The sequence below is a fragment of the Sceloporus occidentalis genome, unplaced genomic scaffold (genome assembly GCF_023333645.1).
Source record: "Sceloporus occidentalis isolate IW3139 unplaced genomic scaffold, rSceOcc1.0.p SCAF_4, whole genome shotgun sequence".
NCBI classification, from domain to species: domain Eukaryota; kingdom Metazoa; phylum Chordata; class Lepidosauria; order Squamata; family Phrynosomatidae; genus Sceloporus; species Sceloporus occidentalis.
This window is the reverse complement of record NW_028316984.1, coordinates 185,987,294-186,015,114: the sequence shown is the minus strand read 5'-3', so window position 1 is coordinate 186,015,114 and position 27,821 is coordinate 185,987,294. Positions and strand designations below refer to the sequence as shown.

The 27,821-nt window shown below is 41.6% G+C and overlaps 1 protein-coding gene across 1 annotated transcript in view; it reads right to left on the bottom strand.

The window, feature by feature from the left end:
- Nucleotides 1-3,479: 3,479 nt before the first annotated feature.
- Nucleotides 3,480-27,821, bottom strand: part of AMN (amnion associated transmembrane protein) — a 144,563-nt gene continuing 120,221 nt past the window's right edge. Inside the window, exons 8-13 of the mRNA XM_089523175.1 lie at nucleotides 26,338-26,446; nucleotides 20,474-20,556; nucleotides 19,471-19,657; nucleotides 15,549-15,723; nucleotides 8,401-8,521; nucleotides 3,480-3,665 (exon numbers count right to left, since the gene is read on the bottom strand). Of these exons, the coding sequence (XP_089379301.1) occupies nucleotides 3,555-3,665; nucleotides 8,401-8,521; nucleotides 15,549-15,723; nucleotides 19,471-19,657; nucleotides 20,474-20,556; nucleotides 26,338-26,446 (786 nt within the window). The 3' untranslated portion in view covers nucleotides 3,480-3,554. The remainder of the gene's footprint in view (nucleotides 3,666-8,400; nucleotides 8,522-15,548; nucleotides 15,724-19,470; nucleotides 19,658-20,473; nucleotides 20,557-26,337; nucleotides 26,447-27,821) is intronic.

Sequence of the window (27,821 nt, the reverse complement as noted above, 5' to 3'; positions counted from 1 at the left end):
TGTATCAGAGATGGCTCTGTTTTTCAATGCACACAAATCACTGTCTGCTAAGCCAAGCTGAGTCAAGTACTGCATGGGAAATTACATGTGTTAAGGTTTTCATCGAGAAAATGGCCACATTTGTGTAGGTTTTGTTCTCCAAGGAGGCTTTATGCTAATACAGCACTTTGATGGAGCACATTTTTAGCAGAAAAGGACTATTTCCAACTTTTCTGAGAATGTTGATGTAATGTCTATCCCCTTGCTGAAACCACTGTTGAATTCTAGCTGAAAAGGCAGTGTTTTTGTGCAGCTCAACAGGAATATGAGGAAATAAAGAACTGCCACATACTGAGGCTGTGATCACTGACAGCAGTTTCCAAGGGAAACAGTTCACATGCATTGTAAGATGGCGAAGGAAATTGCAGGGAAAGAGGCAACAAAGCAGGAATTGGCAACACAGCCTATCCCATGTGAACACCAACATTTCAGAAAAACCACATGCTTGGTGCTTTCAATAGGAGTTTTTCTTCTTCTTCTTGAGTCCAAGCTGAGACTGGAAAATAAAATTCAAATTATTTTAGCCTGTGACTTCCAGAATTCCTCTTTAAAGCACTTGAGTTTGACACAGCCAAAGACAAACCCTCTTACATGGGTACGGGGGGGGGGGGTTAGTTTGATTTGTACTGTAGTGTGAACTGATTTAATCTGCACTCAGCCAACATGCAGTTCTAAACACAATTATCCTTAGGTATGTAAAAATCTCATGGTCTTGATGTGTGTGTGTGTGTGTGTTCCCCCAAATCCCTCCATTTTCTTCCTCTTCTTGTTTTATACAAACTTACTATATTTCTGCCTACACTCATGTATGTTATTGCACCAGTACAAAGCCCATTGTGTTGTTGTTTTGCAGTTGCACGATTTCAGAGTAAGCAGAAGGATGGAATACAGTTTTTAATTCCCAAATAATTGTGCAAAACATTGTTCTACTGATTATGCAACCTTTTGCAAAGTCAGATGCACAAATAGGACAGCTCTAGTATAACTGCTTTCCACAACCATATTGGCATGATAGCACAGACTGAATTTCATTGTATGTGGGCTGAGCTGTTACTAACTGTTGGATTGGTTGAGGAGCTTATCTGATTCTTTGGAATGCAATTGCAATTGTACAATTTTCTTGTAAAAAAATAAGAAAGCTAAGCTTTGATAAGAGAAATACACTGGAAAAGTCTTAACTTAAGTTCTGGGTTGAAGAGAGAAGGAGCCATGCTAAGCTACTACTCCTGAAACAAACCCAAGATGTGTTCTTCTTTGAGGCTCAATTGAAACCTGAGAAGGTGAGAGATGTCATCAGCAACCCTGAGAGTTATCAATGTCTCAGTCAAAAGGAAGTTCAGCACAGGCTGAGCAGACAAAAGAGGAGGTTGTACTGTTTGTCTACTCCTATCCATGCAAACATATGTGTTTAAGCTTTGAATGTGATCTGAGCCTGCATCAACACTGCAGAATTAATTCGGTTTGACACTGCTTTAACTGCCACGGCTCAATGCTATGGAATTCTGGGATGTGTAGTTTTGTAAAATAGTTAGTGTTCTCTGTCAGAATTACACATCCCAGGATTTCACAGGATGGAACCATGACAGTTAAAGTGGTGTCAAACTGCATTAATTCTGTAGTGTAGCAGCAGGCCCAGTCATCTCCAAAGTATACAGCTGTAATCCAGTGCAACTGTGTTTGCAGGGTTTAAATATTAGTGTTCAGTTAGATTTAGGCCTTTGTATATTTTAGCATAGTCATTGTGCATGTGTTGGTATGCTCTTAAGTATGCATTTCTGTATAAAATTTTCCTATGGCTGAAATATGTTCATGAAAAATATTTCCAAAACAGTATTTTCTTTTGTATTTATCTATCTGTATATATTTTGAAAAGTAAAAAGGAAGTTGAGGGGAGAATTTGTTGCTTTATGCTTTATCTCCATTGATGGGAAACCAAAATATATTGTCACATTTATACTAATAGTCTTGTAGAATGTAAATTGACAAGTTAGTTTTTAAAATGTAGTTCAAGTGAATTTCTATCCCCAATCCTTTGGTTGCATACTTTTTCAAATTGTGGTGCAAAAATATAATACAAAATGTGTACATTGTGAGGACTTGAATATGCAGAATGAATAAATTAAAGAAAATTATGTGCAAATAAGATTATAGTAGCAGAAATTCACATTAAAACATATTTTTTGAGAAATGCATACAGTAATGCAAACAACTTCTCATGTGGAGAAACGCAGAAAAATACAGAAATGAGACTGAATGAATTTCCATTGTACAACATTGGAAAGCTGTAGAAAGCAAAGTGATTCATCAGTTCCTACTAAGTCCCACTGATTTCCAGAGTTTAAGCATATGCTGAATTCTCCTGCTGAAAATATCTTGCTCATAATTTTTCCTCGATCATGCCAATTGTTTCCTCTGAAGAACAGCAAGCAGTCATCATGAGAGAAGAGCCATACACAAATGATACAAAGTCTGCTATAACTGTTTTATTGTGACAAGAATTCCTTCTGGAAATCTGGACTGGAATCCTCTTGGGAATGTACATCTTCATAAGTGGAGTTGCATCTGCAGGAATTAATTTAGAATCGGGGCAGCTCCTTAACGTCCATCTCCATGAAGGGGCTGCTGTTATGTTGCAGTGGGCCCTTGGTATCCACTGGAATTTGGTTCCAGGAACCCCCGTGGATACCAAAATCTGTGGATGCTGAAGTCCCATTATATACAATGGCACAGTAAAATGGTATCTCTTATACAAAATGGCAAAATCAAGGTTTGCTTTTTAGAGTTTATATTTTTAAAAAAATATTTTTAAGATTTTCAGATTCTTTTCAGATGCTTGACTCCATGAACTGTTCTGTGTAGCGGAGCCACACTTGAGTCTCCCTCATCTGAAATGTTTGGGACCAGAAGAGTTTTGGATTGTGGAATACCCAAATTTGCATACATGCACATAATGAGTTATCTTGAAGATTGGACCCAAGTCTAAACACAAAATTCATTTATGTTTCACTTATACTTTACACACATAGCCTGAAGGTAATTTTATACAATGTTTTAAAATAATTTTGTGCATGAAAGCTTTTGTACACCGAACTATCAAAAAGCAAAGGTGTCACTGTCTCAGCCACCCATGAGAAAAGTTTTGGTTTGGGGGATATTTCAGATTTCAGAATTCCAGATATGGGAGACTCAGATTGTGGAAAGATAGAAGATTCTGGCCCTGGTGCATAAGTATGTTCTATAAATGATCAATGAATTTGCAAACAGTTTTACTTCCATAAGCAATGAGGTTGGCTAGACTCTGCCATTAGATAATTAACTTATCATTTAAGACAGGCAGTTAAAAAAAAGAATTGGGTATGATGTGCTGGGAAGTTCCTTTACACAAAACTCATGGAAATGAATGGCCTCTGTGCATGAACATGATTTCATGGACTACCTGGTAGCTTGAGATACTGACATGAAACAGCAAGTGAAGTACGGCCAATGGAGACTTAGCCAGAATGACAGCTTTGATTTTAAGCGCTAAGTTCTGTTTCATCATATAAAGGATTAATGTAATAAAGCTCGCTATTTCTGCTTCCTATCTTCTCCAGTGTCTCCTCCACAGAACACATGCCAGTTGAAGCCTATGACAGAGAGAGAGAGAGAGAGAGAGAGAGAGAGAGAGAGAGAGAAAGAGAGAGGGAAGGGACTTATATTTAATACATTTGGTGAAAAATATTAACTTGAGAGCTTAAATGCTTTGAAGAGAAAGTAGATCTTCTGAGCTGAGAGGAATCCATACTGTCAACGCAGCACTTAAATTTCACAAAGCAATGCTCAAGGCTGTTCATTTGCTCTGCACATGATAACCCATTTCTGAACTTTAAAAAAAGCTGGATTTTATACTCAAAATACAGGATATGTTTTTTTTAACAAACCTGCAATACAGATGCAAAGTTGCTTAGGCTGCACAAAACCTGTTCCTGTCTCTCTGCTTCACTGTTAAGGGCCAGACCCTTGACACGATGGTGAGCACTGAATTATAAACTTTATCCTTGTTTTTCCTCTCTTTTAAATGAGGTCCCAATCCAAAGTAGGATTGCAACAGGGATAAAGGGTTAATTGCCACTCCATGCAATGGTCCTGATTGTGAACACTCTCACTTCTGTACTCAATGAAAATTAAAGTATGTTTTGGTCCATGATCTAAAGTCTTGAGGAGTTGAAATTTTCTGGTAGGAACCAAAGAGGAATAAAAGAAAGGGATGATGGATGGATGAGTACATGTTTAGAGTCCATGATGGTACAAAGGCTGAGATTCAATAGAACTGCTGATGGAACAGAAATCTCCACCAGCATATCTCTGTTGGGTTTCCACAGTTACAAGCTGTGCCAAATAGTTTTATGGTGCTGGGATGCACCCTGATGGCTAATCAGTGGTCAGGCAGGCTCCAGGAACGGAGAGCTCCTGGACATAATCTGGTTCCAGTTGCATATATGGGAGAAAGGAACAACCATTGCCTTCTTGGATTTCCCATGCACTGTTGCAGTTGGATGTTGCCCAGGAGCCTCCTGGCCTCTGTGCCATCAATCTGAGTTTGTGCTTGAGAGAGGGAGATTCATTGCCTCATTGAAGGAGGCAAGTGTTCCTCTTTCCCTTGCTTGTAGCCTTAATGCATTACAAACCTGGCAGGCAAGCAAAGAGAAGTGTTTTTATGGGGTTTTCGAGCTATGTGTTTAAGGAAGAGTTTATTCCTCACGTTTCACCAGAATCTATGGCTGGCATCCTCAGAGAAATGTGTTTCTGTTTCTGTCTCCGCATGACTCCAATGCACTTTTGTTCTCTTCAAGTCATAAAAGCATGTGAGAGAGTTGTAAAAGTGTCCCTTTTACCAAGCCGGAAAAATCCATTTGGCAAAAGGGATGCTTTTATGATCCTCTCCCATGCTTCTACAACTGGAAAAGAATAAAAGTGCTTTGATGTCATGCAGAGACAGAGAGAAACATGCTTCTCTCTGCCTGCCTGCCAGGTTTGTTTATAATGTGATAAGGCTCTTAGACTGTTGAATCTGTCCTGCAACCAATACCTATGTTTACTACCAGCAGTCATCTTAGTTTGTTCTGAGAATGCAGAACACACAAGCAAACACACAAGGCCAATTTAAACTGACTTGAGGAATGGGAATGAAGAGTCCAGAAGCCTCCAAGAAATCTTTCAGGATGAAGCAAACCTCATATGGATCTCCAAAATAACATTGGTTTGTACTGGATCAAAACCTGGGATTTCAGAGAATATGTTTTCTCTAATCTGGACATGTTCCTAAACTATTTCCCCATACATATACATTGAGATTTCTCTGGAATACATCCAGTGAGGAAGACCATATCCAATGCTGCTTTTGCTTAAGGTGGTTTATTTGGAATCCATCAATGTATATGGCAACTTTCAATGCCAATTTATTCAAATGCCTACAGCTCAGGTCCAGGCTATTTGAAGAAGCATGTCTCACTGTATGAGCATGTTCAAGTTCTAATGTCTGATGGAAAGACTCTTCTTTCTGTCCAGCTACCTTCCCAGGTAAATTCAGTGGGAACAAGAAAGAGGGATTTCTTGGTGGCTGCTCCCAGACTTTCAAACTCCCTTCCTAAGGAAGCTAGGGTGGCTTCTTAGGATGGCTCCCGGCAAGTGAAAACTTTTTCCACCGGTCTTTCAGATTGCAGTGGACTTTTTAAGTGCGCCAATTTGTTGATTTTTTTAAATACCCTGTCTTTTAATGAATTTTAAATGGTTTTAACTCTATAGATCATCTAACTGTCTGTGTGTGTTCTGATATTTTGTATGTTTTTAATCTGTACTGGTTTGGAGGAGGAGGAGGTTATTCCAGAATTCCGTAGGTGAAGGATACTGAGAGCTGCAGCTTTCAAAAGTAACTTTTCCAAGCTCAGCTAAGGACCATGCAAAAGAAACTGCTGACTCAGTTGCTCTCTCTCTCTGTGTGATGTTTTTAAAAGGTCTTAAAGACTGGGATGTTCCAATCTGCTTTTAGCTGAATAAATGATGCTGGCTTAACTCTTGAAAGCTGCAGTTTTATCTGTTGCTGTCATTTTTATTTTGTGGGTTTGTATTGAAGTGCAGTGTCTGGAGGCTGCTGTTACAGTTAATCATATTTTAAATTTTTATCATTTAATGTTTTATTTGTAAACTCCCTTCAGAGGGTTTTTTCAATGCAAAGGCTATATAAACTATTTCAAAGCTTCAGTTCTATGGCTGCTGCTGCTGCTACTTATTGTTGTTGTTGTTTTGTAACCCACTTCTCTCCCTCAAACTCCCAAACTGGGACTCAAAGCAGCTCATAATTCAAAAGAATAATACAATTATTTGCGATTGGGGTGGTAGTGAGGGAGTATGGGTTATTGTCTGCTGATATATGTTAATGCAGTTTTATGTGTTGTAATTAATTTCTTTATTTTTTGTTTATTGTTGTTTTCTTTTTGCAAACTGGATTTGTTAATAAAGTTATTTTAACAATAAAAACATGCAAAACATGAGCATTAATTAAACTATTTACAGTATTGAAACAATTCACCCTTAAATTAAAATAATAAAATGCAATTAAAAAGATAAAATGCTTTTGGTTAACTGTGTCCCCTGTGTGTACAAAAGAGAGACTCCAGTGTGCAGTATAGTGTATATCTACCCTTTCCAGCCTCATTCCTCATCTTCCAGTACCTTAGAGCACTTTTGTCTTTGGTTGCAGAGCCAAGAAGCTGGTGGTTGCATAGAAACATAGAGTGAGGTGGTGGCCTATGGTGGTGTAAACGTTAGGCTTCCTTGATTGAATCAGTCCATCTCTGATGCAATTTTCTTCTTTTCCTAGAGCCTCCAATTTACTGAGCATTATTGGCTTTCCTAGTACGTCCCATTGTCTCATGACAGGTCTGGAGTATGATTGCTTCAGTATAGTCATCATAAGTCCAAAACACACTGCAGAAATAATCCAGTTTGAGACTTTTACTGCCCTGGCTCAGTGCTAGGGGAACCTGGAAACTGTAGTTTGCTGTAGCATCAGAGCTCTCTGACAGAGAGAGCTAAATGTCTCACAGAACGACAGTTCCTAGAATTTCCTAGCATTGAGCCAGGACAGTTAAAGTCTCAAACTGGATTATTGCAGTGTGTTTTGGACCTGAATGACCAGAACTGTAACTCACTTCTTATCAGTGGAACAAGAACAGGTGTCTGCTTGTTACATTTTCTTTCTTTCTTTCTTTCTTTCTTTCTTTCTTTCTTTCTTTCTTTCTCCCATCATGAGATTAACAGTGGAACTTAGTGTAAACAATAGAAGGAGTAAGAGGAAAAGTCACATAGGCCCTATGTAGACTGGCACAAAGTGCCGGCCTGTGGATGGAGTCAGGGCGCAGCATCCTGATGACTCTTGCCCTAACTCCACCTCCATGGTGCCATTTTGGCGTGTGCCAGTCCAGACGGTGTGTGTCATCATGATGCACCTCCTGCACTGCATCCAAATGATGCAGCACTGTGCCGCTATGGCTATGGAACCCTTTGGAGGGCGCAAAAAGGAGCCACTTTTTGCAGCTCCTTGTTGTGCTCTCCAGAGGCCAGATTGGGGCTGCGGCATGAGGTTGCCGCGGCCCTGATCCGGCCAGGAAAGGGGCAGCTGCATGCCATCCCTTGGGGCAATTTGTATAGCCCATTAGTGGGCTGCCTCCTACTGTCTCCTTGTGGAGTGTTATGTAGCAAACAAGGAGAAGAGGAGGGCATGAAGACAATCAGCCACAAGGGAGGGGTGGAGGGGAGGGGGAGAAATCCTATTGAAAACAAGTGCAACACTGGAAACTCAGATTAGATGGAAATGTAAAACTAAAATTTTGAACACTCGCTGTGAGTGAATGTGAGCAGATGTTTGGCAGAAGTGCTGCCCTGAAGAAATTGGCTGCCCAAACCAGTGGTACAGGGCAGGAACACATAGTGGCTGGGTTGTTGTGAAGTGTGAGAAAGAGCTTGGAAGACTTGGGAGTGGGATGCTTCTTTGAACACCTGAGGTCAACTCAAACAGGAGATTTAGAACAAATGTTTGATAGAAAGTATTTTTCAACAGTACAATGGTAAAAGCAGTAAGGATAATAATAAATGTTAGTAATGAACAATGCAGTTGGATATCACTTTTAACTGCCATGGCTCAACGTTATGGGATTATGGGATTTGTAATTTTGTGAGATATTTAGATATTTGGACAGCACTCCTCTGCCAGTAACAGCCTAGGATGATTTTGGAGTTTCTGTTCCTTTGGATCTCTGTGCTCATAATGGTGGTATTGCTCTGTCCATACATTACCAGAAATATATAAAGGAACATCCTTACCGTTGGTGTGGATTCCGTGTCGAACATGGGATTGTCAAACCCTGTGTCATTTGATTGTTCTGAAGGATCTAGGTCATATTTTCGTTTCCAAAAGAAGTTAAGATGCAAGGAAGGGTGAGATCTATAAAAAGAAAAATTAACAAAAGCAGCTAAAATGCTGGTTTCACAAGCTGAGTCATCTAAATTTTTGAAAACTCCCTGGGGGGTGGTGGTTATATTTATTTATATCCTGCCTTTACCCCAAAATTGGGGTTCAAAGTGGCTTACAATTTTAAAAACGATACAGCTAGAAACATACAAAAAGTGAACATGGGAATCCACTATTGGCAATATTAAAATTATTTTAAAACCTCCTTAAAAAGATAAAATACCATTAAAAGATAAAAGGCAATTAAACCAGTTCACTTTAAAACCGTACAGCACCCTCAACCCCATTCTTTTACAACTTTCTATTTGATAAGCCTGCTAGAATAAAAAGGCCTTTGCTTGGTGATGGAAGGATAGCAGGACAGGGGCCAGCATCTATTGCTGGCCTTCTCTTGCATCTCCACCATCCTTGCTTGTGATGCTGGTGGAACGGAGACAAGGGCCTCTAATGATGATTTCAAGGCTCAGAGAGGCTCAAATAGATTCCAGATCTGCAGGCCTAACTGGTTCACCATACCTGACCACTGTAGGTAGAATAATTATAGGAAATAAAGCCTTTTGAATGCAATCAGGGCAAGGTTTTGACACATGGTCCAACCTAAGTCTTATTCTTTGTTTCTGGCTTCCACTGCCCAAAGGTATTTTTGGGATACAAATATTGGAATCCCCAAGCTAGTATGGACAATGGCCATGATGGGCAGGGAGTTCTGAAAGTTGTAATTCCCCAAAGTAACTTTCAAAGCTCTGAGCCTGCTTCTGCTTTTGCTTCACATTTCCCTTTATCACACTTGATCATGCCCAGCCATGCCTCAACTTGCTGCTTGGTTGTTGGTACCATGGGCTTGGTTGACAATATCAGACAAGGGGGCTATTGCCTCTTTTGTTATTGTTAGACTGAGAGAATTTAATTTTCACAGGGTCACCCGATAGGGAATTGAACCCCATTCCCCTGGAATTCTAGTCTGACACTCAAAGCACTGCACCACACTGTTTCCCATGCCACACTCACAAGTCTTGCACATGATAATGACCCAATAAAGAGCATATATGTGTGTGAAGTTACTACCTCAGAAAGGAACCTGTTGTTGTTGTTGTTGTTGTTGTTGTTATATGTGTGTGTGTGTGTGTGTGTGTGTGTGTGTGTGTGAGAGAGAGAGAGAGAGAGAGAGAGAGAGAGGTGTGTATGTGTGTGTCTTACATGTTATTATATTGATCTTGACTCATGGTGACCCTGTGGATGAGACATTTCCAAGGATTTTATCTCATGGGGGAAAACTGGGGGGGAAACAGGGGTTTAAATGGACTTTATCCCGTGAAAATTGCGCAATTGCAGTGAAATTTTTCACACATAACACAATTAAAGAAGACTTATTTCGGCAATAATCAGATAATAACTAGCAACAAATTATTCACGAGATTTCTCCCTAACTCCTTAGCCTTCACAGCTTTGCTTGTTGTTTGTTGTGGTGTGCCTTCAGCACATTTCCTGCTACTTTCCACTTTAGCGATCATTGTTGTCTTGTCCCATAAGTCATATCATCTCATGGTATATCCAAAATAGGATAGCCCCAGTTTAGTCATTTTGGCTTCTAGAAGAGTTCTGCAGATTACGCTGTTCACGGACACATTTATGTGTCTTTTCAGTGGTCCATAGTATCCACAGAATTCTCCTCCAGCATCACATTTCCAATGAGTTTATCTTCCTCATGTCAGCTTTTTTCACTGTAGAGTTTTTACAACCATACATAGAACTTAGTCTTTCAAACTAGAAATCCCAAGATTCTATAGGATGCAGGCATGGCAGTAAGTGTTATCAAGGTAGTAAGTGCTATCAAAATTATATAATGGTGTGATATGAAAGAGATCACAGTTACTTGTGTAAAAGATAGTTACATATTTCTCTACTTTTAGAACACAGAATACTTTCCTTTGAGGGACCACATTACCACAAATCTTGTGTCTACTGAAAGAGACACGATCCTGCCTGATCTTGAAAGCTAAGTAGGGTCAGTCCTGGTTAGTACTTGGATGGGAGCCCACCAACAAATACCTCATCCTGGAAGCTATATTTTAGAGGAAGGAACTGGCAAAATCACTTCTAAGTGTTTCTCCCCCCAAAACCCCTATGAAATTCATGGTGTCTCCATAAGTAAACAGGAACACACACACTGAAATCACTGCACACAAGAAAGCCTGGGTATTGTAGTTGTGTGTGTGTGTGTGTGTGTGTTCTTTCCTTATCCCAGGACACATTGATCATGTAAATGCAAGTGGAGTAGAAGATTTCTTTCCTAGTTTTTCAAGTCCTTTAAAAAGAAAACTACACATTTGATCTCCCTCCCACCCTCTCCAAGCCCCACATCTCTCCTGAACACCAAGGGAGGAAAACCTTGAAAGAAAGAAGTTGCCTCAAACTAATGCCCAGCTTTCCTATGCAAACCCATGGGGACGAGCACACTCTATTATCAGCAATGGAAGTTTGGGGTCTTATTTAGACATTAAATTAATCTACTGTTTTATTGCTAGGAAACCCTAATCAGTTTGACACTAGCAAGGAAAACCAGCAGAGCCCAGGAGCCTTGCTGCCTCATGGGGAGGGATGGGGGGGGGGGAAGACTAGCACTAATGAACAGGAACAGCACAAACGCACAGAGCATGGAGCATTGGTTAGCCAGCTGGTAAAACACATAGAGAACTGAGCTTATCTTTCCGAGTGCGTTGAAGGAGCATTTGGGACCTTGGTTGGATGCTTGCCAGAGGTACGCATGCACCATGACCAGTCCCAGTGCCTCTTGCAGCATTGCAGCATGTGTTTACATGCCCCTTTGAAATTTCAGAACTGCAATCAGGAGCTGGTCAGTCTAGGGGTGCTTAGTCTCACTCAATCCACACACATAAAAGATTTGGTGTAGTTGCACTTTCAGTCCCTGGTGGGGGAAACCATATTACTGGCTATGTGTCTCTGGCACTAATTTGGAAAATTATGGGATTCAAGACTGATGTATCCCCTGTCCAGAAAAAAAAGGGAACATTTATGTGTCTTTTCAGTAGTCCATAGTATCCATAGAATTTTCCTCCTAGTGCCATTACAGCCATCATGACCATCACTTTCCATGGTAAAGCTCTGGAGCTGTGCTTGATCGGGGCCCTGAAAATTCCTCAGAGAACTATAGCTCTCTTGGTTTCCAAACCAGTTCTTCACCAGTTTGATTTATCATAGACTCATATAGTTGGAAGAGACCACAAGGGCCATCCAGTCCAACCTCCTGCTATGCAGGAAGTCTCAATCAAAGCATCTCCGACAGATGGCCATCCAGCCTCTGCTTAAAGACTTCCAAGGAAGTCTTACATCATCCAAAAATAAGTAACCCTAACGAAGGGCCTGAACAGACAGGCCAAAATAAAGAAGCTTTGGGTCACTTTGGATGTATGCTCTTTAAATGCTGCATGAGTCCCAAGAGGTCAGAAGCCATGCCAAAGGCTGGGCATTTAGCCAACTATTGATCAACAGTAACAATACAATATAAACAAGAGATTTTAAAAAAATAACCCAGTAAAACTTGAATAGGAGAAATAGACAGCTAGCCAGGTGCAATTTAGCCTTGTAAGCATCTGAGTCATGTGTGATGTCAGATAAGGAGAAGATTAGGGGAGAAAAATCAGCAGATGCAAAATAAAAAAAGATGAATGGCACCAGTAAAACTCTTTGGTGATCGTTAACATACTTTATTCAAAACGCCAATAAAAATTTCTCCTGATAGGCTGATAAGTGGGATCAGCTGGGGTCTAAATAAAGTATAAAAGCGGATCTCAGAGAGACAGAGGATGGTTTCATGACTGCTTCCAATGGAGTAATGCTATTGTTGCAACAGTGTTGTTTCTTACTGATATCTGATAATACTGGTTACTGCAAGGCTATTAGAAATCAAACAGTTAAAGCATTCTCAAAGCTTGGATCAAACATTAATCAGAACGGAGACTGCAGTCAAGAAACCAGTAGAAGACTAAGAATGGGGAGGGCAGCAATGAAAGAACTGGACAAGATCCTAAAGAGTGAAGACATACAAGTGGGCGCTAAAATTAGAATTGTTCAATCCGTTCTACAGTCGGTCCTTCTTATACACTGATTTTTTATACACGGATTCAAGCATCCACGGTTTGAATTTTTTTTTTTTAAAAAAAGTATAAATTTCAAATATCAAACCTTGATTTTCCATTTTTTATAAGGGACACCATTTTGCTATGTCATTATATTAAATGGGACTTGAGCATACACAGATTTTGTTATCCACGAGGGATCTTGGAACCAAACCCCAGCGTATAACAAGGGTCCACTGTATTCCCCATCACCATGTATGGATGTGAGAGCTGGACAGTGAAGAAAGCGGATAAAAAGAAAATCAACTCATTTAAGATGTGGTGCTGGAGAAGAGTGCGGAAGATACTGTGGACAGTCAAAATGAAAAGCAAGCCTGTACTCTTCCTGGAAGCCAAGATGATTACACTGAGGCTGTTGTACTTTGGCCACATCATGAGAAGGCAAATTATTGGAAAAGATAATAATGCTAGGATAGGTACAGGGCAGCAGAAAGAGAGGAAGACCACATGCCAAATGGATGGACTCGATGAAGGAGGTCACGGGACTGAATCTACAAGACCTGAGCAGAGCAATGGAGGAGCGGGGGGGTTTGGAGATGTCTCATCCATAGGGTTGCCATGGGTCAAGGTTGACTTGAGGTCAGCTACCAACAAATAACAATTAGATACTCCATCACATTTATCTGCCTATTATTAATATCTCCTATTTAGAGATCTGTAGATTCCCCAACAGATGATATTGTGTAAGATGTTTGATTCCTTACATATGATATAGAGTGATGTGAAGTTGAAGGCTTTCATGGCTGGCATCCATAGTTTTTTGTGGGTTTTTTGGGCTGTGAGGCTGTGTTCTAGAAGAGTTTATTCCTGATGTTTCCTCAGCAGCTGTGGCTGGCGTCTTCAGAAAATGCTGGCATGGAAGAGAGTGGGGTATATATACTGTTGGTTGAGAGGAGGTGATTTGTATGTTAAGAGAACAATATACAGATTAACATGCAAATCACCTCCTCTCAACCAACAGTATATATACACTACTCTCTTCCATGCCAGCATTCTCTGAAGACACCAGCCACAGCTGCTGGCGAAATGTCAGGAATAAACTCTTCTATAACATGGCCTCATAGCCTGAAAAACCCAGCCAAAAAAGAAAAGAAAAAAGAAAAAAGATATAGAGTGGATTGATAAGAATATGCCCAGGCAACATACTCTCTGTGTGAAATGATAATTCTCCCCAAAGGGAGTTAATAAAGGCATAAACTGCTTGTTTATCTTTGTAAAATAGCATTAAAGTACAAAATCACAAGTTTATTCTCCCATGTTAAATAGCTTTGAATTCCAGTACTTAAGGAACATTTAGCCTAAAAGTGTACAAAGTCACAAGTTTATTCTCCCATGTTTAATATCATCACTTAAGGATTGGGACTGATTGGTACTTAAAGGGACTGATGATACTAATTTGCTTAAATAATATTTTTAACCAACTGGAAGCTTGGGTGAACAGAAGATGGATTATACAAAATTCCAAATCAATGCAGGTTAACCTGACGATTAGTAATGGACCTGTAATCCCACAAATAAAGAGACTCTACAGAGGAACAACATCTGTTTCACAATGAAAATGTGAAAATAATTATGCTTTTAATATAATAAGGTGAATATAGATGAAGCATTTTTCTGGATCCTGAGCAGAGAGTTTGGAAGTATGTGTATACCAATCAAAAATGTGTACACCATGCAGCTACTGTCATCTCTTTCATTCTCATACAAGGCACTGAATGCTCTACTACTGCAGTGGTTCTAAACATGTGAGTCGCCATCTGTTACTGGAATACAACTTATGGAATTTTTGATCACTGGCCTTGTTGGCTGGGGCTTCTGAGGCCCTGTCTTCATGAGCCAGAATATTCTGGCCTAAGAGTTGACCTGACATCCTCGTTGTTACCTGGCACTCTCACTGCGGTGCCACATGACTGTTTGCACACACCTCCCACTGTGCTCCCTGGCATGGTAGCAGCAGTGAGTCACTCACTCTTAGGTCAGAGCGAGGCATGCAGTATCAATGACATGGCTGAGTGCCTTGTTCTGACCTCAGAGCGAGTGATTTGCTGTAGCCATATCTGCATCAGGCAGCTCATTGGGATGACTTGTACATTATTTTTATTATATTTATTTGTACCCCACTCTCCCTCCCAAAAAAATTGGAACTCAAGGCAGCTTGTAAACAGCTGCCCCATGTTGGAATGGAGAGCTCCAGATCTTCTAGGAAAATTCAGAGCAAAAGTTATTTTACTCCACTATAAGGCAGATATGCCCCAAGTTTGATGCTGAAGAGGCCAGATGTCATTCAGACTGTTCACACCAGAACTGGAACTTGGTCTGTTCATCGTCTGGACTCCCCTCTGAGAAGACAGGGGGAGGACATTTTATTTTGTCCATGCAGACAGGGCATGAAAGTTGAAGTCCAACAATATTTGGGAACTTGAAAGTGGAAACTGTTGCGCTACTGAACCAAAACAGGAAAAGTACTAACTTGATTATGGCTAGAGAGCACTCAGCATTATATTAAAGTTCCAATGGTTGATGCGATATGAAAAAAGTAGATCTTGGGAAAACTACTACTTTGGGCTAGAACTTCCAGAATACTGACTACAGGAATTCTAGGAGCTGTAATATAAAGAAAATAATAATAAAATAAAATAAAGGGGGGGGGGACTTTTCCAACCTCTGTGAACAGAGAAAAATTCTACCTTAATTTTCTTCCTGATATGCAAGATATATTTTTTTAACTATAATCATGGAGCAGGGGAGCATCTGCATGTACTCTCCCTCAGTATTTTGAAGTGGCAAAGATCTATAGTATCATACCACAAACATTTTCTGAATATGTAGATCATCCCTGTTACCTTAATATCCCTTTCCTGTAAAGAAGCAGGACAATTCCCAACAGCAGGAGGAGAAGGACGACACCAACAACTGTCCCAGCAATCGTAGCAGTAGCGTGTCCATTGGCCCTTTGAGCATTCCAGTTACTGCCAGTAGCTGCTTGCAAGTGGCCAGCTGCAATGCCGAAGGATTCCCCTGCAAAGTGGTACAGTATGTATATCACAGCTCAGATCAGAGGTCCAATAAGTCTGCATGGAGTGAGTAATCTATTTCCTGCCAGATGGCTCCTCTCTGTCATTCCTCTTTGGCTGAATTGCTCACCCCAGTGGGTTACTAGACTGTAAATCTTTCCTTATTTCATACTCACAGTCTGGCTAAAGACTGCAAGAGGTTTTATCCATTTTCAGTTATTTCCCACATTTTGAGACTTTTGCAAACATTGCAAAGGGTTTTAAAATTTTGTTTTGTTTTGCAAATAATAATAATAATAATAATAATTTTTCTGGAATGCCAATGAAAATTAGAAACAAAACTAGTGAACACCAGTCTTTTTGCTTTGTAGGACTGACACCTTTTCAAAATACTGTAATGTCTTGAAATATCAAACACTCTTCACCCTGGGATAAAAGAATATATGAATATTATTCACATCCCCTAATTCCTACTGGCAGCAAGTAGCAATTATCTCCATAGTGAGCAAATGAAGGGAGAAAATGACCCCTTCATCCACTAGCCCCTTCTAGTGTTACAACTGCAATGTTCCTTCCCAAAATCTGATAGAACAAATGTTGGGAGACTATTCATTCCTTCATAGCACAATCCTATATTTACTACCAAGTAACTCCCACAGTGTCCATTAGGGCATACTCTCAAGTGTCTGACCTGTTACTGCTTGTCTATTAACAGATAACATAGCATAATAATGGACAAATTTAGAAATTTGGCATATTGTAATGGCATATGTATGGCAGTAAGGCTGCCAGGTTGAATATGGGACAGGTCTCCTGTATCTTTCTGTGTATCAGTGTGAAAGCAGACAGGAAGAAAATCCACTCATGTGAAATGTGGTGCTGAAGAAGAGTTCCACAGATATCATGGATTTCTAAGAAGACAAATGAATGGGTCTTAGAGCAAATAAATCCTAGAAACAAGGGCGACGAAAATGAGGCTGTCGTACTTTGGACATACCATAAAACAATGTGATTCACTGAAAAAGACAACAGTGATTAGTAAAGTGGAAAGTAGTAGAAAAAGAAGAAGCACTACAGGTTGATAGATTCCGCCTAAGAAACCATGGGTCCTGAGTGTGCAAGATTTAGAATCATAGAGTTGGAAGTTTCTGCCATGCAGAAAGATAATAAAACCACTCCCAACAGATGGTCATCCAGCCTGTTTAAAAACCTCCAAAAGATGAGACTCCACCACAATCTGAGGGAGTGTGTTCCACAGCCCAACAGCTCTAACCATCAGGAAGTTCTTCCTAATGTTTAGGTGGAATCTCTTGAGCAAGGCAGTTACTGATGGGAGGGTTACCCTATGATCCAAAATACACTGCAGAAATAATACAATTTGAGACTGCTTTAATTGCTCTAGCTCAGTGCTAGGGAATTCAGAGAACTGTAGTTTTGTGAGATATTTAGCCATCTCTGTCAGATATCTCTGGTACCACAACAAACTACAATTCCCAGGATTTCCCAGCACTGAGCCAAAGCAGTTATAGAGGTCTCAAACTGCATTATTTTTGCAATGTGTTTTGGACCTAAGCTGACTTGAGGTCAAACATCAAGAACTCCTGTTATCTTTAATAGCTGACTGATCCTGGAGTAGGAAGATGTAGCAGGCAATGCTATCAGCAGAATACATCCATTTCACAATGGTGATTTTTTTTTTTTTTTGGCTCTGTATGTGTAGCGTGACTTATGCATACATATGTCTCTAACTGTATACCAGCCATTGTGTAGTTCTATCTCGCAGAACTTTATGCTACAACTCCCTGCTCTGGGATATATTAAGTATTAAAGATACAGGAGCCCTGTCCTGTATTCATCCTGGCAATCCTAAATATGAGCTATGTGACAGGAAATCCCTGGTTGGGAGGGATCATTGTCTGATTACAGAAATACCTATTTTGCATGCCAAAGGTACCATGGTGAATCCCTGACAGAGTTTCTAATTTAAAAGGATCAGACAATCATGAAAAAGAAGACCTTGCCTGCCTCAAGCCTTAGAGACCCATGAGCAGAATACATTGGCCTAGAGGGACAATACTATTGCCTTGACTAAAGTGGCATTTTAGTTCATCTGTGAACTGATTGACCATACAGACAAATGTATTAGGTCCAGTTCTAAATCTGTGGTACACTTGCAGGCCTATGTTAAAAGGTTGTTGTGGGGATTACTCAGATATTGGCCAAGACCTTGCACAGGTCTGTAACTCCACATGTGCAGTCCTCAGCATCTGTCAATCTGCTGGAAGAGGCTCCGTGAACCAGTGAACAAGGGGAGGGGAGGTGACTAAGTCTATTGAGAAGCAGCTGCTCTCAGCTCCATCAGGGGAGAGAAATGAGGGGCACATTCTCAGATTGAATGTGCCCATCTTTTCCTTTCCCCAGGAGCTCAGAGCAGTTGAATATTCATGGTCTGAATTGCCTTCCCTTCCTTCTAGTGAGAAGAAGCAAACAACTCTTGACAGCTACTGGCTGTGGAAGGTTTTTGGATAGAGTGCAAGGGCAAGGTAATAACCCCCTACACCTTGCACAAAAAGGGATCTACACATACTTAAGCTACACTTACATAAATCTAAGATGTTAGCAGGATACCTACCATATGTGTAAGGGACCTTAAACAAATGAAATTGATGGTGCAGGCCTTGGGAAAGTCACTTACTTGTATTACAGCTTCTAGCACACCCTCCAAACTAGCATGGACACAATGGCTGGGGGATTTTGGGGATTCTAGTCTAAAACATTACTTGCCCATGTTCCATCCTATGGATTATTACACTCATTGTCATTTGACACCTTTGACAAGAAAAGGCATCCTAATAAATTCCACCATCCAGTTCATTGACAGGCAAATCCCACCATCAAGTTAACTGACAGCTTCAACTTCCTCAAGCTTTGTTTTTTATAGCCCTTGGTGAAAGCTGGGTCCAATAAGCTTGGAAGAGCTAAATGTGTGTATAAATGAGAATCAGGCAGGACAAAATGGAGGAAGAATGCCTGACAAGTCTTCACAGCAGTAGGTTGTGTAAAATTGTATAGCCCTTGGAACAGCACCTTAATATTTAACAGATTGTGGCTGAAATGCTCAGTTTGTACAAAACACATTAAAGGCAGACAAGGCCAGAAAGTCTTTGAGTGCACAGCTCTTGTGCCTGGTCACAAATGAGGCACACAAAAAGCTGCCTTATGCCAGATCAGACTATTTGTCCATTTACCCAATATTTTGCTTGACTACACAGTGTGGCATAGTGGTTTTTGTGCTAGACTGTTACTGGGAGTTTGAGAACCAGGTTCAAAACCACATTGAGCTATGAAGGTCTCTCAAACACCCATGAGCCCTTGGGCCAGTCACTCTGTCTCAGCCTGACCAATCTCACAGATGATTTGTCACGATATAGTAGAAAGGTGGAAAGCTATGTATTTTGTCTTGAGCTCATCAGAGGAAAGAGGGAAATATAAATCTAAATGATTGAAGGTATTTGAGAATACTATTTATTCCAACTGGGACTAGCTTCCATGGCAGTTTTTCCACTCCTACTATGTGATCCTTAAAACTAGAAAAGCAAGGTGTTTAGTTCACAACCTTTCGTACATAGAGCAGAAGGTCTCTCCCACAAGCAAGACAGCTATACAAGACAAGGCACATTGCTGTCACTCTAAAAGCTTTACAGATCCTTTGCAACAAGCATCTGCACAATTAAGAGAAGAAAATCATTACCATGCTCTGCTATATCCCCCATGATGTCCTTAGCCAGCTGTTCAGCATGAGTCCCAATCTGTGACCCTGTCCTGTTGTCAATGAGTACAATCTGGATGGATGAGACTGAATTGCGTTGTACAGTTCCCAGAAATGCTAGTGATCCATTCACCTTTGATATGGCCATCTGAATACCTGCATTCTTGGGCTATGCAAAAACACAAGGAACATGTAAAGCACACTCACTATAGCTGGTGGATTCTTTCAAATGCTGTCTCTATAATATTAAAGAGTTGATCATACTGAGTCCAATAAGACTGATACTGTATTTCTGTGACTGACCCACAAATTATGAAAAACCTGTTTTACCTGGAGACAGCAGGAACTGAACTTGAGGTATTTGAGCAAGAAAAATATGGGTACTGCTAGGTAATATACTGTCCGGAAAACAGTGAATGTCTGCCTTGAATATTATTACTTAGTCCCAACTACGGTAGATTCATTTAATTGTTTTTCTTTTTAAAAAAGAGTAACTGAAGTAAACATTTCTGCACCCTGGGATGAGATTAAAAATGAACACACATATCACCTCCCGACTGGAGTAAAATGATAATTATAACTGTAGAAGGCTGAATTTCTCATGCCTTCCAGTGTCTAGTTCCAGTTTTGTCCAAAGTCAGTCAAAAACAGCAGCCCCTTCCTCTTCCTCCATTCACGGTTGGCCTTCAGTCAATTAGTACTGCCATTAAGCTAGATGTCATCCATCCTGTATCTGTGCATTTCATTTTTACTGCCTAGCTACAGTAATCAACATTTCTCCCTGTTGAAATCCTGCCCCCTGAATGTTCTTGTTTTAGCTTGGATTTTGACTTTGTAGTACTAACTACAAAATCCCAACCAACATCTGTTTAAATTCTACTTTCTAACAACTACTAAAACTATGGAAACCCTGCCCTGTTTTTCACCTGGCAACACTACCTCCTCATTGAAGTCATGCCCAATTCTAGGAACGAGGGTAGCATACCAAACTCAGAAAAGTGTGGAGTATTCTGTTCCGATACACCTCTATGTCAAAACCAGTAAAGTATTCCAATGAAACTGTGGCTCCTGTAGTTGAAACAAAACAAGACAAGAAGACATAAGCAGAGTAATTGATTTAGCAATTGCAAGCAATTCCTTAGTCTGTTGTAACACTAGCAGCTTGAATGTATATTACTGTAGTCACTTTTAAATGTTCTATTACTGTGGTTGCTTTCAAGTGATCTATTACTGATGCCTCTCAAGCAAGAGTCACAAACCATTATTTAATGCTGATGCAGTCAAATCAAGTTGCTTTAGATCTAGTACCCCTGAAGTATATGCCTCTTGAATTTCACTTAGCCCTATAAAGTGTGACTTGGATCACGTGCTGAAGCCATTTTTCACAGCCAGCACTGTTTTCTACAGCATGCCCAATCTCTTTCAGACAGAAGTTAGGGTCCTAGAACCCAGAGGAGTGAGTTGAGAAATATCCCCATTTCATGGCAGGCAGCTGGCTAAATACCCTTTTGGCCTTTTCCAAGCTGGTGACAGTGTGCCCTTCAGATATATGCATGCATACTCCACATGCATCCCACATCTGCTAGGGTGTGATTAAAAAACTGATAAATAAATCTGTTGGAATTAAGGAGTATAAAGTGATTAGTGAGACAGGGGAGTCTAGATAACATCTGCCCTTTCTTTAACCTCTCTGCATCTTTCTTCTGTCTATCTACTGAAGCCTTCTTACCTGCAGAGATCATCTGCCCCCCCCCCATCTTTGTGAACATTATAGCCTCGACAGACCGGCAATAAATGCCAGCTTCAGGTCAGAGTGTGGGCATAGTGTCCACACGATGCATGCCCCAACACTGCCTTGATGCCACCATCACGCCATGCGCCTGACCGCATGGTGGGCAGCATCACGGTGCTCCTTTGGAGTTGCGTCCAGAGGGTGCCCTTTCCATGGTGCAAAAAGGAGCCTTTTTTGTGGCTCCTTTTTGGGCCACAGAAATGGTAGATTGGGGCTGTGGCATGTAGTTGCCATGGCCTGATCTGGTGCAGAAAGGGATGGTCTGTTTAGACCCTTAATTAGTCTCTTTGTTCCTTTTATCTAGAAAGACAGCATCCATGGAGCTCCAGCCCCAATAATGGCTGCTAGCTTACATACAGTCATGACAGTCAGCTTTTAGGGCCTCTTCTAACCAAGTACAGTTGTGCCCATGCCATACATGGGCACACTATACGCGGCTTCCAGCTTACGCGGAAGCTGTACACCAATTAAAGCAATGGCACAGAGAGAAAGGCCTGTTGTATAGGTCAACTTATTATGTCTGTCTCATTTCCTATTGTAAGATGGATTTCCTGAGACAATAAATGTAAGCTTTCTTTTTATGTTAAAGAGCATTAAGAGTAATTACTTCTGTTTCTATCACAAACTCATGTTGCACTAGAACTGTTGCAGTCTGGTTTATATTCCTATAAAATCTACAAGTTTCAGAAGCAGTACAACTATGAAGAAAGGAAGACTCCATAGTTTCCTGCTTATAAGCATAAGCAGTGCAAGGAGCTCCCAGTTTCACAACAGATGGCTTGTTGAACCATCTTAATGGTTGAGTCACTGCTATTCTGTCACACTTTTGACCCATTTCACTTGCAATTGCATCAGTGTTAATCAAACTTAGTTCATTTAATGTCCGCCCTGCAAGTAGCATCATTTTGTACAAAGCTGAAATATCTGTTCTTTGCTGTAAAAGGAAGACTTCCAGTCTCCAGCAACTGCTTTTCATGGCTTCCCCCCTGCATTCTGCAGTCATATTCAGCTTTAATACTGCTGCTACCTTTCATTTATATTCATGGCTATTTTCCCACCACCTCATTGTTCCTTCCTCCAGATTCTGTAAAAACCACTGCATTTGGAATAATTTCATCAAATGGAGTGAGCACATTTGCCAGCCAGTGATAGATTTGTTTTCCAATTGTCTTGGAGCACAATTGATGGGTGCAGGTTTGCTCGAAGTTTGGCTGGTCAGGTCAGAGCTTAGGAAAATTAGTTTTTCGGACAACAGTTCCAGAGATTCCCATGGCAATGGTGGATATAGGCTTTCTGGGAGCAATAGTCCAAAAAAGGAACCTTTCCAAACGTTTAAGTTACAAGACATTAAAATGGTAGACAGCCATGCATCACATACCTTATTGGTCTATATTAGTTGATCAGCTTTTCCCTGCCGGATGGGGGAGGAAATAACAAATGCACAGGGATTCTGGAAAATGTGCTTAACATATGGCACTACCCTAAAGCATTTAGTTTTCACATGGTAATTAGAAAGTAAAAACACTGTACAGGAGGAAAAATCATATATTTGCCTCCTAGGTAAACCAACAGACAAAAACATATGGAGAAGGGGAAAGAAATGCCACTCACCTGTTGGACATATTTTTCATTATAAATTGCATTTCAATTTAGGTCCATTACTGTTGCCTTTAGTTAGCTTCATTCCCAGCTGTGGATTAGAATGAGTTCCTAGCAGCTGTACCCAGGCAATTTTTAAAAATGAGCTAAATCAGTTCAGTAATTGATGATGACTTTTACACACCTTGAAATTACTATTATCAGGAAGAGGCATAGACAATGCACTGGGGGCCTTGGGGTCAGCAGGTGATGATACTTTATCTCAATGCTGTGACAAGTTTCCACCTGCTGAAGCTGGTCTTCCACCTATTCAGACTATTATTGTGGTCACAAGAACAGTCCTAACCATTTTTATTATAATTTTCTGGTCTGTTGGAAATTTAAAGTTTAGGCTTCCAACCCAAGGGTGGAGAGGGCAAAATTCATAACATGGCCAAATTCAATTTCATAGATTTTATAGAGGGCCACACTCTATTGGGTGGTGGGTCAAAAGGATAGGGCCAAAAATACCAGTATAGTTGAGGTTTAGGACTTTACCACACAAAGCTGTAAATTCCAAAGTAGGCCGAGGTTGTTTTTACTCCATGCCTTTTGGGTGTTTTAATTTTAATTTTTGTCATAATTGCATAATTACTGCAAAAATATATATTTTTAAAAAACACATTAAAGGAACCAAGTAAAAACAACCTCAGCAAAGGCATGCATGTGCTGAAAGGCATGGAAGGTGGGGCAATGCAGCCAAGTGGGACCACCCGACTTACCGGGCTGGTCCATTTGCTGAAAGGTGGGTTGGTGGTAGTGGTGGGTGGCCATCGCCGCACCAGCGCTGGGCGGCGCGGGGGCCCGCCATGGCAGCGGCGCTTTCCTGCCCTCGTGGGGCCAGGACTACCGCTCCCAGAGTCCTCTGGGAGCGGAACCGGAAGCGCTGCACAGCCGGGCCACTTCCGGGCTGGGAACTACACTTCCCAGCCTCCCTTGCGGGGCGGAAGTGGCTCTGATTGGCGGCCAGCCCAGGCGCCTGGGCCTGATTGGCCAGGAGGCGGGACCACCCCCGGCTCCTGGCCAACTATTGGCTGGTGGGCCTATAAAGGCCCAGGCCGCCCTGGCCCCAGGTGCCATTTTTAGCCGGCTCCCCACCCACCCTCCCTATGTTGCTTTTCTCTGTCACAACTTCCTGTTATGGGGCGGTAGCATAGGTTCTGGATCTGAATGGGCGTGGTTATCCGATGCTGCGGAGCACGGAATCGGGAGTCCCACGGGGACCCGGGGGTGCTGAGGGCTAGCAATGTCGCCAGTGCGGGGGCGGCATCGATTCTGCGTTCCCCGGTGACATGGGGCGCCAGTGCGGGGGCGGCATCGATTTTGCGTTCCCCGGTGACATGGGGCGAAGATGCGCTCATGCACATAGCCGGCAGCTGCTAAGTGGAACAGAAGTCGGGCCGGTTCCTCCTCTGTCATCCCGAATGCCTGGGCGAGGCCAGGCAATTGGGTCATCGACCAACACGGGTTGGTGGATGTCAGATCCAGACCTCATGCTTGCTGGCCAGCCCTCACATGAGGTTTATATGCTAAATAAAGTTGTGGCCTTTTTATTGCCAAAACATGTGTCTGTCGTTTTGTACACCCTCCAACCCCCTTCCTCTGCAATGCACAAGGGACCATGGATTGCTAGAGCAGCACACTCATGCAATTGCAAAGAAGTGTGATACTGAACGTTTTCCAACTGGCATGTTCCTGTTCACTTCACTAATACGCTCTCTCTCTGGCTTTTCTTCGCGAATGAAGATTCAGGAAGGACTCATCCCATGCTTTCTACAAGCGCGTTGATGACTAAAAAGGCTGATTTGAGATAAACAAGTCTGGTTGCAGAAAGCACAGCACAATGTCTCCTTGGGTGATGTTTCTGGGTTGTGGTTCTTTCTGCGCTGTCGTTTCTCTTCAAAACTCGTTCGGCGTGAGTTTTCGAAAAAGACTGCAGAATCGTAGATAGTGCGTCTCCATGCCTCCCGATGAGAGGCCAGGGCAGACCATTGTTGGTGATCAATTTGGCCAAGCCTGAGATGTTGTTTCAGGGAGTCCTTGTATCTCTTCTTTGGGGCTCCCCTCTTATGCTGACCCATGGCGAGTTCACCGTAGAGTATTATTTTTGGGAGGCGATGGTCCTCCATCCTAGAAACGTGTCCTGCCCAGTGCAGCTGCATTCTCAATAGCATGGCCTCAATGCTGGTGATCCCTGCTTGCTCAAGGACAGCAATATTTGTCACATAGTCAGTCAAGTGTACATTTAGAATTGTGCGTAAACAGCGCTGATGAAAGCATTCGAGGAGTCATAGGTGTTGGTGATAGGTGACCCGTGTTTCAGACCCATAAAGGAGAATAGGCAGTATAATGGTTCTGTATATATTGATTTTTGTGCTTCCCCTAAAGTGTTTGTTACTCCAGACTCTTTTGTGAAGCCTTTCAAATGCACTACTAGTCTGTGATCGATCTCTTTATCAATCTTGGCGTCTGAGGAGATGATGCTTCCCAGGTAGGTGAACTGCTGGATGGACTCAAGCACAGATTTGCCTATAGTGATGTGAGGATGGTAGTGTTCTTCCTGTGGTGCCGGCTGGTAGAGAACTTCTGTTTTCTTCAGGCTGACTTCCATCCCAAAGAGCTCTGCAGCTGTAGCAAAGCAGGATGTTAGGCGCTGCCGAGCTGCTTCTGTATGTGCAATGAGGGCAGCATCGTCAGCAAAAAGCAGCTCACAGACTAGATAGTTTAGAGTCTTGGTGCAAGCACTCAGATGGCTTAAGTTAAACAAGCTACCATCAGTACGGTAGCGTATATAAATGATGTCTTCTTCTTCGAGATTTGCTGTAGCCCTTTGGAGCATCATGCTGAAGAAGATTGTAAATAGAGTTGGAGCGAGACTGTTGTGAGACAAAGGCTGGTGTGATAAAGTTCTTACATTCTTAATTTCTACGCACCTCTGTGTCCAGGGTGGACACACTCTACCCATGGACTATACTACATAGTGGATGACTACAGTGCTTTGTACTGAAAGACATTCAACCATAGCTCTCAAAAGTCCAAATGTGCCCTCTACCCCTCAAAGGTTGAAGATCCTGTAAGACCTAAGCCATAAAGCCCAAACTTTGTCTTTATGTTTTAAATCTGTCTTGTCGATTTTCATAAATATATTTTTTAATCTTTTAAAATGAAAAGCATTTGAAATTTTGCTGGATTAAAAACAATAACCTTGACACAGAGAACAGCTTCACCTTTACTTCTGATGTAGTCCAAACACTAAGGCAGGAAGCTATGAAGTTTCATTACCAGACTAATGATTGACTGTCTACCTCCATTTTGTTTGTGGCAGCTCTTCCTGCTTCTAGGAGCTCCCTGCATATCCCATCTGCCTGGTGGAATCTGTTTCTGTATCATGTCACTAATATCACTGCATTTTCACTCACCACATATTTCACAGCAATGACCAACTGGTTTCAATGGATCCTTGCATGCAGCCACTGGGCATTGATTCCCAGAATTCTGGAGCAAGGCTGCACAGATTCTGTCGTGGCCCTTTAAAAGAAACAGGTTACTAAATGAGGAGAAAGTTTTAGGCCTTCACAGCTGTTTTGACTGCCTGGTACCTCTAATACTGTCCAGCAAAGCTTTGCCAAAGACACAGACAGTTAACCCACTGAAAGACTAGAAAAGTTATTCTTTTTTTGCATTGTGACTTCCAAAATCCCTAAGACAGTATGACCAGTGGCCACATTTTCTGTAGGCTTCTGGAAGCAGTAGTCTAATAAAGTGAAATTTCTGAGCTCTGGGGACTTTATCACACAAGGTTAGAGAAGTGGAATTTAACAGGTGTCTTTGACCAGTACTTATCACATGATGTCATGTCTGTCTTGCTGCTGCCTTGCATTTCATTCGCTACTGTAGTGCACCTTTTCATTGATGGGCAAACCCTGTCAATAGGCTGTCAACCTTGCTACTATTCCATTTTTGCCTTTGTGCTAAAGGTCCCTTCTGCTACAGTTTTGCTTCTCAGGCAGTCATTTGGTGTGAGGGCACATGATTTTGCTCCTCTCCTCCTTCCCCTCTTTCATGGTCACCAACAGCTTCCTGAATATCCTTCTGGAATGCCTGAGAGAGTTGGGTATCGGAGGCACTGTTCTACAGTGGTTCCATTCCTACCTCCCGGGAAGATTCTAGATGGTGGCGCTGGGAGACAGTTACTCCTCTAAACAAGAGCTAAAATTTGGTGTCCCTCAGGGTGCCATCCTGTCTCCCATGCTGTTTAACATTTATACAAAGTCGCTGGGCGAGATCATCCGGAGTCATGGGACGGGGTGTTATCAGTACGCCAATGACACCCAAATATATTTCTCTGACTGATGTAGTGACTAAGGATTGCATCTCTCCTCTGAATGCCTGTCTTGGGGTGGTAATGGACTGGATGAGGGAAAACCGACTCGAGCTGAATCCAGGTAAGACGGAAGTACTTGTTATTGAAAACTCGAACCCAGGAATGGAGTTATGTCAGCCAGTTCTAGATGGGATCACACTTCCCATAAGTAGATACTATATCATAGATACTATATCATAGAATCATGGGCCTGTTACGGACTGCCAAAATAAAGCTGCTTTGGGTCTCTTTGGAGGTATGCTGTTTAAATGATGCATGCATCTTAAGAATCCGGAAGCTGCACCAAAGCTGCACTCCAGTGCTTAGGAATGGAGTATGGCTTTGGCATAACCTCCAGACTCTTAGGACCCATGCATCATTTAAACAGCATATCTCCAAAGAGACCCGAAGCAGCTTTATTTTGGCAGTCTGTAACAGGCCATAGAATCATAGAATCGTAGAGTTGGAAGAGACCACAAGGGCCATCCAGTCCAACCCCCTGCCATGCAGGAAATCACAATCAAAGCATCCCCGACAGAT